Raw genomic sequence first — 14652 nt, forward strand, 5'->3', positions numbered from 1 at the left:
AAAACAATACAAATTTATCATATTACATTTCTATAGTACAGAAATCTTTTTAAAAATTTATTTATTGTAAATTGGAGGATTATTGCTTTACAGTATTATTTTGGTTTCTGCCATACAGCAACATGAATCAGCTGTAAGTATATATATGTCCCTTCCCTCTTGAACCTATCTTTCACCTCCCACCCCATCCCATCCCTCTAGGTTGTCACAGAGCATTGGTTTAAGCTCCCTGTGTCATATAGCAAATCCCCACTGGCTGCCCATTTTACATATGGTAATATATATGTTTCCATGCCGCTCCTTCAATTTGTCCCACCCCCTCCTTCCCCAACTGTGTTCACAAGTCTGTTCTCCGTGTCTGCATCTCCACCGCTGCCCTGCAAACAGGCTCATCAGTACCATCTTTCTAGATTCCATATACAGTATTTTTCTCTTTCTGACTTACTTCCTTCTGTATAATAGGCTCTGTGTTCATCCACCTCATTAGAATTGACTCAAATGTGTTCCTTTATATGGCTGAGTAATATTCCATTGTATATGTACCATAGCTTCTTTATTCATTCATTTGTCGATGGACATCTAGGTTGCTTCCATGACCTAGCTATTGTAAATAGTGCTGCATGTAGTGCAGAAACCTGACATAGATCTCACTGGAATAAAATCAAGGTATCACTAGGGCAGAATTGCTTTCTGTATTCTGTGGGAGATAATTGTTTCCTTTCCTTTTCCAGCTTCTAGAGACTGTCTACATTCTTTGGCTCAACGGCCTCTTCCTCTGTCATCAAAGCCAGCACTGTTGCTTCTCCCTGTGTCTGACTTTTGCAGTTATGTTTTCTTTTGATCCTGATTCTTCTGTTTCCCTCTTCTGCTTTAAGCACCCTTGTGATTACAGTGGACCCATCCAGATAAACAAGGATAATCTCCCTATTTTAAGGTCTGCTGCAGTACTAACTCTCTTTTTGCTATGCAACATAACATTTTTCAGGATCACATCTTTGTGGAGGCATTATTTTCTCATCCCAAGAAGTTTTAGAAAAGAGCTACTTTTGCCTAAATTACAGATTAGGGCCTGAAAAGGAATCATATATGGCTCTGATCCTTTCTTTTCTGCTTCTATTCAACATAGAATTAGAAGTCCTAACTACAGTAATCAGACAATAAAAATAAATAAAAGGTATCCAGGTTGGAAGGGAAAAATCAAAATTGTCACCATTTGCAAGTGACATGATAAGCTATGTAGAGAACCCTAACATCTCCACACAAAAACTATTAGAACTAATAAATTAATTCAGCAAAGTAGCAGGATATAAGATTAATACACATAAATGCTTGCATTTCTTTACACTAACAATGAAATATTGGAAAAAGAGTAAAAAAAAATAATATATATATATATATCAGAAAGAGAGAGTGAAAAAAATCCAATTAAAGAGCATCAGAAAAACACCTTAGGAATAAACTTAACCAATGGGGTGAAAGACACATATGCTGAAAACCATAAAACATTGATAAAGGAAACTGAAGATATTCAAAGAAATGGAAAGATAGCCCATGCTCTTGTGTTGGAAGAATATTGTCAACCATACCACCGAAAGCAATCTACGGATTTAATGTGATCCCTATCAAAATACTCATGACATTTTCACAGAACTAGAACAAATAATCCTAAAGATTATATAGAACCGCAAAAGACCCAGAACTGCCAAAGCAACTCTGAGAAAAAAGAACAAAGGTAGAAACATAACTCTCCAGTCTTCACACTATACTACAAATCTACAAATCAGCATGGTATTGGTACAAAAATAGACATATAAATCCATGGTACAGAATCACACACCTACAGTCAATTAATCTTTAACAGGAGACAAAAGTGTACAACAGAAAAAAGATAACTTCTTCAAGAAGTAGTGTTGGGAAAGTTGGACAGCTACATGTGAATCATGAAATTAGAACACTCCGTCACACCATATACAAAAATAAACTCAAAATGGTTTAAAGACCTAACAATGAGACGTGAAACCAGCTTCCCTAGTGGTAAAGAATCCAACCCCTGCCAGTGCAGGGGACAGTTTCTATCTCTGGTCTGGGAGGATCCCACATGCCACAAAGAAATGAAGCCAGTGCATCACAACTATTGAGCCTGTGCTCTAGACCCCAGGAACTGCAACTACTGAGCCCACGTGCCAAAACGCATAAAGCCCACACAACCTAGAGCCCAGGGTCTGAAACAAAAGCAGTCACCGCAATGAGAAGCCTGCACACCATGTCTAGAGAGTAGCCCATGCTCCCACAACTAGAGAAAAGCTAGCACGGCAACTAAGATGCAATAGCCAAAATAAAAAAAAAAGCCAAACTGGACTTCAACAAAAGAATTTTTTAAAAAGACGTGAAGCCAACAAAAACTTAGAAGAGAATATAGGCAAAACCTTCTCTGACATAAATCATAGCAATATTTTCTTAAATAATTTCTGCAAGGCAAAATAAATAAAAGCAAAAATAAGCAAATGGGACCTAATTCAACTTCAAAGCTTTTGCATAACAAGGAAACCTTTAACAAAATAAAAGGACAATCTACAGAAAGGGAGAAAATACTTGCAAATGATGTGACTAATAAGGGGTTAATATCCAAAATATACAAATAACTCAAACACTCAATATTGAAAAAACAACCCTATCAAAAAATGGACAGAATTCCTGAATAGATACCTCTCCAAAGAGGATGGTCAAAAGGCACATAAAAAGATGCACAATATCAGTAATTATTAGAGAAATGAAAATCAAAATCACAATACAATATTACCTTTCACTGGTCAGAATGGTTATCATCAAAAAGTCTACAAACAGGAAATGCTGGAGAGGATATAGAGAAAAGGAATCCCTTGTACACTGTTGAAGGGAATGTAAATTGGTGCAGCAGCTATGAAAAAAAGCATGGAGTTTCCTTGAAAAACTAAAAATAGAGGTATCATATGATCCAGCAATCCCACTCCTGGATATATCTGCTTAAGATGAAAGCTCCAATTAAAAAACATACATGCATCCCAGTGTTCATCAGTTCAGTTCAGTCACTCGGTTGTGTCTGACTCTTTCCGACCCCCTGGACTGCAGCACATCAGGCTTCCCTGTCTATCACCAACTCCAGGAGCTTACTCAAACTCATGTCCATTGAGTTGGTGATGCCATCCAACCATCTCATTCTCTGTCATCCTCTTCTTCTTCTGCCTTCAATCTTTCTCAGTATCAGGATCTTTTCAAATGAGTCAGTTCTTCCCATCAGGTGGCCAAAGTATTGGAGTCTCAGCTTCAACATCAGTCCTTCCAATGAATATTCAGGACTGATTTCCTTTAGGATTGACTGGTTGGATTTCCTTGCAGTCCAAAGTGAAGTGAAGTTGCTCAGTTGTGTCCGACTCTTTGCGACCCCATGGACTGTAGCCCACCAAGCTCCCCCATCCATGGAATTTTCTAGGCAACAGTACTGGAGTGGGTTGCCATTTCCTTCTCCAGGGGATCTTCCCAACCCAGGGATCTAACCCAGGATCTAACCCAGGTTTTCCACACTGCAGGCAGATGGTAAAGCCTGAGTGTAAAGCCTGTCTGAGCCACCAGGGAAAAATCTTCTCCAACACCACAGTTCAAAAGCATCGATTCTTCTGTGCTTAACTTTCTTTATAGTCCAACTCTCACATCCATACATGACTGCTGGAAAAGCCATAGCCTTGACTAGACGGACCTTTGTTGGCAAAGTAATGTCTCTGCTTATTTTTATGCTATCTAGGTTGGTCATAGCTTTTCTTCCAAGGAGCAAGAGTCTTTTAATTTCATGGCTGCAGTCACCATATGCAGTGATTTTGGAGCCCAAAAAGATAAAGTCTGTCACCTTCCACTGTTTCTGTCACCTTCACCATCTATTTCCCATGAAGTGATGGGACCAGATGCCATGATCTTAGTTTTCAGAATATTGAGCTTTAAGCCAACTTTTTCACTCTCCTCTTTTACCAAGAGGCTCTTTAGTTCTTTGCTTTTTGTCATAAGGGTGGTGTCATCCACATATCTGAGGTTATTGATATTTCTCCTGGCAATATTGATTCCAGCTTGTGCTTGATCCAGGCCAGCATTTCACATGATGTATTCTGCATATAGGTAAATAAGCAGGGTGACAATATACAGGCTTGACATACTCCTTTCCCTATTTGGAACCAGTCTGTTGTTCCATGTCCAGTTTTAACTGTTGCTTCTTGACTACGACAGATTTCTCAGGAGGCAGGTAAGGTGTTCATAGCAGCACTATTTACAATAGCCCAGACATAGAAATAACTACCAAAGTGCCTGTCAATATACGACTGACTAAAGATATTTTAGGAAAATAACTCAGCCATAGAAAAGAATAAAAACTGTCATTTGCAGCAACAATTGGACCTAGAGTATATTATACTAGGTAAGGTGGTTCAGACAAAGACAAATATATCACTCATAAGTGGAATCTAAAACATAATACAAAGGAATCTATATACAAAACAGAGACAGACTCATAGATATAAAAAACAAATTTATGGTTACCATATGGGAAAGTAAAGGAGGAAAGGGAAAATTAGGAGTATAGGATTAATTGATACAAACTACTATACATAAAATAGGTGTAAATAACAAGGATTTATTCTACATCATTGGGAACTAACTATACTCAATATCTTCTAATAACATATAGTGGAAAATAATCTGAGAAAGATAATTGAATCACTCTGCTGTGTACCTGAAACTAACACAGTAATGTAAATCTGATATACTACAATAAAAATAAAAACCCTAGTCCTGGTTTTCACTATTGCAAAGCAAAATATAGCATTACCTAAAAATTTCCTCTAGGCCCATAAATAATATCTTGGAGGTGATTTTCAAGTTACTGCTAAGCTAAGGAGCTAAGGAGGAGAATCATTGTTTGGTTTGAAAGGCATGAACAAACCATAATAGTCCACGGTGAATGCAATTTGCTCTTTTTCTTAGGGAACCTCATGTAAGATTTCCATATCCTCAATGTTTGTCAGAGGAAATTTTTGCAACTCAAGATTGTCTGTTGTATAAATATATACATTCCCCCTACTCCCCCAGAGATTCTGTGATTTAACATTTAAAAAATACTAATAGTTCAATCCTGCAGGCATTCAAAACACCTCAGATAAAGGCAGTGCTAGACTGTGGTTTCCTCTAGAATTTAAAGGACTTGCAAATACTTGTGACCTTCTTTAGCATAAACCTCTTTAGAACAAGCAGTTCTGTTCAACTAGTCATTTAGGATCTTCCCCATGCAAACTGTCCAGCTTCACTCAATGGAAAAGTTTGCATCTCAGAGAAGCATGTCAGGCATTTTTGGTTCAACTAGTATGATTCTCAGAAACTCAAAGGCTGTGATAGTGTGATCCTCATTACATTCTTATTTATTTTACCATCCTAGACTTTGCAAAACTGTGTAGGGAATGGATGAAAATGGTAGAAACCAAAAACTTAGCCATGTTGCATTGCCTATTGTTGTTTTGCAAATATGCTGCTCTTATTAAATAGAATAATTCAATACAATATCTGGTATGAGATATATGGCTACTGATTTGTGAAAAATGTATTCTTCCAATACCAATCATGAATGAGGGCTGATGGTGGTGGTTTACTTGCTAAGTTGTGTTCGACACTTGCGACCGCATGGACTGTAGCCTGCCAGACTCCTCTGTCCATGGAAATGAGGATTATAAGTGTTTTATATTTATCTGGGGTGGGTAATGTTATAAATTGATGGTCGTGCTCTAGGAATAACTTAGCTCTTTTGCTCTATATTTGAAGAAACATTTATTTTCTGGACATTTTGTTAAACAGCAGATTGGTGCATTATAAGATGATAATATGTTAATTTAAACTGATAAGTTTCATGGATACGTTTTAAAGTTCATGTGCTCCATTGGATGACAGAAAAACTACAAAATTGTGTTTTGGGAGTGTGTAATTATGTTGTTGTTTAGTTGCTAAGTCATTTTCCAGTCTTTTGCAACACAATGGACTATAGCCCACCAGGCTCCTCTGTCCATGGGATTCTCCAGGCAAGAGCACTGGCATGGGTTGCCATGCCCTCCTCCAGGGGATTCTTCCAGCCCAGGGAAAGAACCCATCTCTCGTGCACTGGCAGGTGGAATCTTCACCACTGAGCCATGCATGAAAGCCCGTGTGTAATTATAACACATGCAAAATAATATTTTTTAAAATTGTTGGTATCTACATAAGGAAGAGCCATAGCTGAGTTTGCTGGAGAGAACAAAGTATCAGCTTGAAATCCCAGCTTTTTATTGAGTTAGGGACAAAATAGGAATTGGGTTTGACTGCCTTGAGAGGCCAAGAGTATTCTATACGTAAGAAGGCGGGTCTAGTCTAGTCTAATCTAGTGGAGTCCATAAGCTGGACAAGGTACCTCCCTTCAGGAGTGTCGTGTAGTGCTGCCCAGTGATTGTGCTTAGTCACTCAGTTGTGTCCAACATTTGTGATCCCATGGACTGTAGCCCACCAGCCTCCCCTGCCCTTGGGATTTTTCAGGCAAGAAGACTGGAGTGGGTTGCCATTTCCCCCTCCAGGGGATCTTCTGGAGCCAGGGATCCAACCCACGTTTCCTGTGTTTCCTGCATTGTAGGCAGATTCTTTACTTACTGAGCCATTGAGGAAGCTTCAAGAAGGAGGGTAAAAAAGATAAATGATAATCAGAAGTACAGTAGAAGAAATAATTAGCCAGTAACCAAATCCATGTTCGTTTCTTCCCAGATACACAGTCTCCCTTTTCAGTTCACTGCAGTATTATGATTGAGTTTAAGATTGAAAGTGATATGCTATTTCTAGCTCATAAGCCCCTCACATTCGGAATCCCCCATGAAATTTCTCCTTCCAGCTTGATCCAGATGAGAACACAGTCACTGAAGAAAGTTATGTGTGAGGACTTCCCTGGCAGTCCAGTGGTTAAGACTTCGCCTGCCACTGCAGGGGGTGCAGGTTCAATCCCTGGCTGGAGAGCAAGTATCCCACATGCCTCATGGCCAAAATGCCAAGGCTTAAAGCAGAAGCAGTACTGAAACTTCTGTGTGGAAAATGCCTGAATGATAAGCTGGAGTCTAGAACTTTGAATCATCAGTTGGGATAGAATAGTCTAACAATTAGGAACATGTGATTTATATTTATCATGAATGAGAAATTAACTTCTATTTTGTCAGTTTACTTAGATATTGAAAAATATCTGTAAGTTCAGTTAACATTCTGTAAAAAAATACACACATACAATGCAATAAAATTCCTTAACTGCATCCGGTTAATTATTGGGCTTATTTCTCAGTACAGGGACTTGAATATGAAGCTTAAGAGTTTCAGTTGTTGACTGAAACAGTCCTACAGACTTAGAGAGTGAACTTATGGTGACCAGAGGGTTAAGGGTCAGGGAGAGGGATAGATCAGGAGTCTGGGATTGATACGTACACACTACTATATTTAAAATGGGCAATGGAGCTTCCCTGGTGTTCCAATGGTTGAGAGTCTGCCTTGCAGTGTGTGTGGGGGACGTGGGTTTGATCCCTGGTCAGGGAACAGGGATCCCACATGCTGGGGTGCAACCGAGCCCATGTGCTGCAAATACAGAGTCTGTGTGCCACAACTACAGAGTCCCTGCACCACAGCTACAGAGTCCGTGCACCACAACTACAGAGCCAGTAGTTACAGTGTGTAGTTACACAACCATAGAGTCCATAGAATAGATACATGTATATGTATAACTGAATCACTTTTCTGTACACCCAAAACTAACACGACATTGTTAATCAACAATACTCCAATATAAAATAAAAAACTAAAAAAAGAACTTCAGCTGTCATTTTATGTGCAACGAAAAATTATTAATAACATTTAAATAGGGGCAAGCATGTATTATGGTGTGGTAGTGAAACAGTATACATTTTATAAAAATCAGTCCTGTGTCAGTGTGGAAAATACATCGGATGACTGTGTTAAGAGATGCATATCGTATAGTTAGGAGGTTATTTAATAAGCCAGGCAAGAGATGAATGTATTTTAGATTTTAGTACTGACTGCATAAAAAGAAATATTGGATTTAAGACGTCACTGACAGATGAACTCTTGGTTTGTGACCCTATTTTCTGTGACACAGGAAAACACTGGAAGAATACCAGGTTTGAGGGCGGAATAGAGGAAGATCATAATTTCAGATTTGGACATGTTAATTCTAAGGTACCTTTGGGAGTTTCAAGTAAGCAAGTCAGGTAGGTAGTTGGGGAGTGGGAGCATCAAAAAAAAAAAAAAAAAAAGAGGAAGGCAAACAAGTTTATTCTCTACCCTGTTCAGTGATATTTTTAAACGTGTCCCCAAAGTGAACCTTGAGGACACAATGGATAGTTTTAATTGTTATAACTAGAAGTGTATAATGATTTGATGATTAGCTTACAATGCCCAGTAGAACAACTTTGACTTCATCCTACCTACTGGGAATAATTTGGAAGCAATAAAGAAATTTCAAAACTTTTTAAGAATGGGTTTTCAAATAACAGAAAGAAATGTTATATTCTTCCAGTTTTGCATTTCCAAGAAAAAGCCATCTGTAAATAATTGTGCTTCATTTCTGTACCTTTTGTGTTACTTTGAGAAAAGCGGCACATTTTCAGTTTCCCATATTTTACAGGAGCTGGGTGAGGATGCAGACATTTTCATATTTTCATTATTATAGCTTTGTAATTTGCCTGTATGATAAGAAAATATCTACATAAGACATTAAAACCCTAGACAGGTCTTTTCCTTTTTCAAGTCAGCAAACAAAATCTGGGCAAGCAAGTTAATCTATGTCTAAACATGAATATTTCAGTTAGAATTTTTGCTGTGTAGATAACACATTTGTTGATATTTCTTAATAAGAAACTTTAACAGAAGAATGAAAAATAGAAAAAAAAATCAGGGGTTATTTTACAAATATGAAGTTTTAAAATTTGAGAGATAAGCTATGAAGCCTAAAGTTAACTTGTTTGTAATTTTCAGAATGGGAATTCTGGCTTCAGGCTTATTATATATAATAAAAATTCTTTAATTTCATGGAATCATGAGTATGTACGCTAAAGTCTAAAGGTAACTTTAAAAGACTCTGCTATATAACTCTTGAAAAAAAAATTCACAAAAGTTACTACTTTTGTCTAAATTATATTAAATTATATTAATACATTATAGGATAGCAATGATTTGGTTATTTCAGATTCTAAAAAGAGTTGAGCCAACTGATGCAGGGTAAGTATTTCTTAAGATTCTAAATTTCCAGTAAATATTTCTGATATCTATCTATCTATATATATCAGATATATATTTCTCTCTATATATATATTTGCTGCTTTTCTAATGGAACTGTTATTCTGACTTTCACTCCCCTCTACTTCAATTATTACTATCTCTACTCTCACTCCAGAAAAACCAGTGCTATAAATTTAGTGTTTATTATCCATGTTTCTCAATGAAAAATAGAGATTTAAAAAATACATTGCTAGTTTTACAATGATGAGACCACACATTTTATACTTTTTTGGATCTTGCTCTTCTGCAATAATTATACATTGCAGAAATTCCAAAATTAAAATTAGGTAGAAGAGTTCTTTTTTCATGATTGACCTATATCCCATAATATGAATGTACTCTGGTTTATTTACCCATTTCACTGTTGCCGCATCTTGTCTTTGCTGTTGTGTCCAGCTTTTTGCTATCCCATGGAGTGCAGCGTGCCAGCCTTCCTTGTCCTTCCCTGTCTCCCAGAATTTGCTCAAACTCATGTCCATTGAGTCGGTGATGCCATCCAACCATCTCATCCTCTGTCACCCCCCTTCTCTTCTTGCTCTCAATCTTTCCCAGCATCAAGGTCTTCCTCAATGAGTCAGCTATTCTCATTAGGTGGCCAAAGTATTGGAGCTTCAGCTTCAGCATCAGTTCTTCCAATGGACATCATGGAGTGATTTCCTTTGAAATATATCTCTTTGAAGTCCAAGGGACTCTCAAGAGTCTTCTCCAGCACCACTATTTGAGAGCATCAGTTCTTTGGTGTTCAGCCTTCTTCATGGCAACTCTCACATCTGTACATGACTACTGGAAAGACCATAGCTTTGACAAGATGGACCTTTGTTGGCATAGTGATATTTTTGCTTTTAATATACTATCTAGGTTTGTCATAGCTCTTCTTCCAAGGAGGAAGTGTCTTTTAATTTTGTGGCTGCAGTCACTACCTACAGTGATTTTGGATCCCATTAAAATAAAAGCTGTCACTGTTTTCACTTTTTCCCCCTCTACTTGCCATGAAGTGATGGGACCGGATGCCATGATCTTACATTTTTGAATACTGAACCTTAAGTCAGGTTTTTGACTCTTGTCTTTCACCCTCCTCAAGAGGCACTTTAGTTCCTCTTCACTTGCTGCCATTAGGGTGGTATCATCTGCATATTTGAGGTTGTTGATATTGCTTCGGCAATCTTGATTCCACTTGTGAGTCATCCAGCCCAGCATTTCATATGATGTACTCTGCATATAAATTAAATAAGCAAGGTAACAATATATAGCCTTGATGTACTCCTTTCCCAATTTTGAGAACCCTGTGAACAGCATGGTCTTTGCTACTCTGAACAATAATACAGTAAATATTCTTTGTATATTTACCTTTGCATAGCAGTGCTTTTATTTCTAGGATATATATATATATACATATATATAAATGATAGATGAAAAGATATATGTATTTTAAAAACTTAAATGGGATTGCATAAAATTGCTTTTCAAGAAAAGGCTGTTGCAATTCATAGTTCCCCAAGTAACATATGAAAGTAACACTTTTCTCACTTTAGTCAATGTTGAGTATTTTTATTTGTTTTTATTTCTGCTATTCTGATATATGAGAAAGGAAGTATCCTTCCATTTTTGTTTTTGTTCTTGTTCACATGTGTGTATTTTTGACATAGAAATTTGGGCATCTTTTAATTTTATTTTTAGTTATTTTGATTTCTTCATCTGTAAACTTGTTTATTCTTGTCATTTACTCATTCGTCTATTAGATTGCTTGCCTTTTAAATCTATTCTTAAGTTTTTTTATATTATAGACATAAATCTATGTCTTTCATATACATGGATGATATATTTCCAAACTAATTATATACCCTTTGACTTTGTTGGATATTGTTTTGCTATGCATTCAAGCTATCTATTTTACTGGCTTCCTTCTCTTGGACAACAATTTCTCTATTCCCTATGTTACATCACTGTCTTCTCAATTACTTAAGACAATATCTATGGTGTGGGGTAGGAGACTAACCTTATTTACTAATCATTCCACACAGATAGCAAAGAGTGTCAGCATAACCCATTAAATCAACTGTCCTTTTCCTACTGAACTGAAATATCATATTTGTTTCATGCCACGTTCCCATATATATTGGAACCCACTTCTGAGTTCTCTTTTCTGTTTCACTGATCCTCTGGCTTCTTCTTATGCCACTATCTTAATGTTTTGATTATCAGGTCTCTACATTATTGTTCAACATCAATTAAGGTATTCTTGACTACTCCACATTTGTATTTTTCTTGGGCAGAATGAGAAGTTATTTTCTTCCATATGAATTTCAATGAGTTCAAGCAATTCTAAAAACTGTAAGTTATCCATGTTAGATTGAAAAGGATTTGCATTTGAATTTGGTAAATGCAAATTTACCTATCAATTTAAGTGAATCTAATTTTAGAACATTTTATTACAGATAACTTTAAATATATATAAAAGTAGGTAAGTGAAGGTAAAAATTAAGAACTACTAATTAAATGAGAAGCATGTCTACCATGTCAGTAACTTAACAATCCACTGTTTTTATGATTCTTTTGTTAATTTTCCCTCACTTATTCTTTCATTTTAGTGATTAGCTGGTCAGATATGGCAAAAGAAAATATGACTCTGGTGACGGAGTTTGTTCTCACAGGACTCACAGATCTCCCAGGGCTGCAGGTCCCCCTGTTCCTGGTGTTCCTGGGCATCTACCTCACCACCATGGTGGGCAACCTTGGGCTGATTTTTCTCATCTGGAAGGACCCCCATCTTCACACCCCCATGTACTTATTCCTGGGCAGCTTGGCCTTTGCAGATGCTTGTTGTTCATCTTCCGTGACTCCAAAAATGTTTACAAATTTTTTATCAAAGAATCATGTAATAGCTCTCTTCGACTGTCTGACCCAATTTTATTTTTTTGGGTCTACTGCCACCACAGAGTGTTTCCTCCTGGTGGTCATGGCCTATGACCGCTATGCAGCCATATGCAACCCTTTGCTTTATTCAGTAGTCATGTCCAACAGACTCTGTATTCAGTCTATAGGTGTTTCATATTTCATTGGTTTTCTGCATTCAGCCATTCATGTGGGTTTGTTATTCAGATTAACTTTCTGTAGGACCAATGTAATACATTATTTCTACTGTGAAATTTTACAACTGTTCAAAATTTCGTGCACTGATTCTACACTTAATACACTTCTGGTGTTTATTTTTTCAGCTTTTATACAAGTCTTCACTTTTATGACCATCATGGTCTCTTACACCTTTATCCTGTTTATCATTCTGAAAAAGAAGTCTGAAAAGGGCAGGAGCAAAGCCTTCTCCACATGCAGTGCCCACCTTCTATCTGTTTCCTTGTTCTATGGCACTCTCTTCTTCATGTATGTGCGTCCTGGGTCTGGTCCCTCTGAAGATCACAACAAAATATATTCTTTATTTTATACAATAATAATTCCTCTACTAAATCCTTTTATTTATAGCCTGAGAAACAAAGAGGTTATAAGTGCTTTGAAAAGAATAATGAAGAAATGAATAGTTGCTAGACAATTTTCAAATTGTTTCTTTTCTACTGTCTTCTAAAACTGCCCCAATTCCTAAAGATTTGCCATGGCTCTGCCATTTCTTCAGAGAACTAGAGGTCAGCATGGTCTGTGAACTTCCTACTATTTTTTACTTGGATATGGGACCAGCAAAATTTTGGTAACTTACCTATAACTAGCTCATTTAGAAACATTGTGCTCCATCTTTATCTAGACACTAAGCTTTTGCAAATTAACCATTTTCCTGAGACTTAAAAAATTCCTGATAGTAATTGACAGTTTCCTAGAAACAGCTCAGAGACTGGCAGATAGGGTTAGGCACTTAGTTCCTTACCCCAGTTCACTGCTCTGGCCCTGCCAGTAATAAAGTGTCACTGTTCTCTTCCATGCACAATAACTACAGTAGATGGACAAAAGTCTACTTCTTGACAGAATATATTCCTGAGGAGAAATGCATTGTTTAGTGATACAAGTTAGGATAAAGTAAAAGGTTCTAAAAATTTGGTGGATCTTAGGAAGAAAAATGGAAGCAGGCATGAATTAAAGAATGGAGGATCAAAATTAACCACAGCTCCTACTTGTAACTCTACATACTATTTTTATCAGGAATATTGTCTGTAGCATAATATAGCATGATATTCAATAACTTATAAGTTTAGGAATATTTGAGTGTAATAAAAAGCAATCTCAGACATCAGCCTTGGTTGCATTACTATTCCTATCAGTTTTTAGTAGAAGGAAGTAGTAAAGAAAGTTTTTAGTAGGAGGAAGGCAAGGAACCTAGATCAGAGATAAGAACCTGGCCCCACTCCAGTACTCTTGCCTGGAAAATTCCATGGACGGAGGAGCCTGATAGGCTGCAGTCCATGGGGTCGCGAAGAGTCGGACTCCGCTGAGCAACTTCCCTTTCATTTTCACTTTAGTATGTAAAGATATGGGTGAAAACTGGTGTCAGTGAATTCTCTACCACTAATGTACTTCAATTTGGGATGTGTTCATATATGTATTCAGGCATATACAGGGGGTCTTGGAATGGATTCTTCACAGATGGGGGGAATATATATATATATATGTATATATATATATTCCAGTTTATTTCAGGAGTATTAAATAGACATAAATAATTCATATCCTCTGTTAGCAAAACAATGTTCCTTGGACAATCTGCTTTTTCTTAGCACATACATTTAGGAAAAATAGTTACACAAAATGAGAATGAAGTTTAAGTTGTTTAAGACTAAATATGCTTGTTGTTCTAGTATTTTAAAAACATTTTAGATCTCAACAGTTCCAATAAATATACTAAAAATATTATCTAAAAATATAAGCGTGTGGTAAATTTCTTTTATCATTTAATTTATCATATAAATATTATTTTTAAAAGTCAACTTGTTTGTATAGTCTCAAGATTATTTCAAATTAGCCCCTAATAATAAAACTTATTTTAAAAATATCCCACATGATTAAAAAACTTCAAAAGCTATCCATTCTTGTAGGTGACTTTTAGCAATTTCAGTCTTTGAAACTCATTTTATAAACTAAATTGGTTTCCTTAACATTTTAAGTTCTTTCTGAATAAAATATTTTTTCTGTATTTACTATTGGTGTTTTTAAAATAAATCTTAAATACTTTTCATTTATGTACATGTAAATGCATTTATCTTTTAATGTACCTGGTACAACATGTTTTATTTGAGGTATTTGCAAAAGCAACTACAGTAGTCACCCCTCATCTGTGGGGAATCCAGTCCA

At 36.6% G+C, this 14652-nt stretch overlaps 1 protein-coding gene across 1 annotated transcript; it reads left to right on the forward strand.

Annotated features, from left to right (window-relative positions):
• Positions 1–11959: 11959 nt before the first annotated feature.
• On the forward strand, positions 11960–12892 carry LOC138430500 (olfactory receptor 5AC1-like). The gene has a single exon (XM_069572666.1). It carries the CDS (start codon positions 11969–11971, stop codon positions 12890–12892), a length of 924 nt encoding a protein of 307 aa, XP_069428767.1. The 5' UTR covers positions 11960–11968.
• The last annotated feature ends 1760 nt before the right edge of the window (positions 12893–14652 follow it).

Source organism: Ovis canadensis, chromosome 1, assembly GCF_042477335.2.
Source record: "Ovis canadensis isolate MfBH-ARS-UI-01 breed Bighorn chromosome 1, ARS-UI_OviCan_v2, whole genome shotgun sequence".
Lineage (NCBI taxonomy): Eukaryota > Metazoa > Chordata > Mammalia > Artiodactyla > Bovidae > Ovis > Ovis canadensis.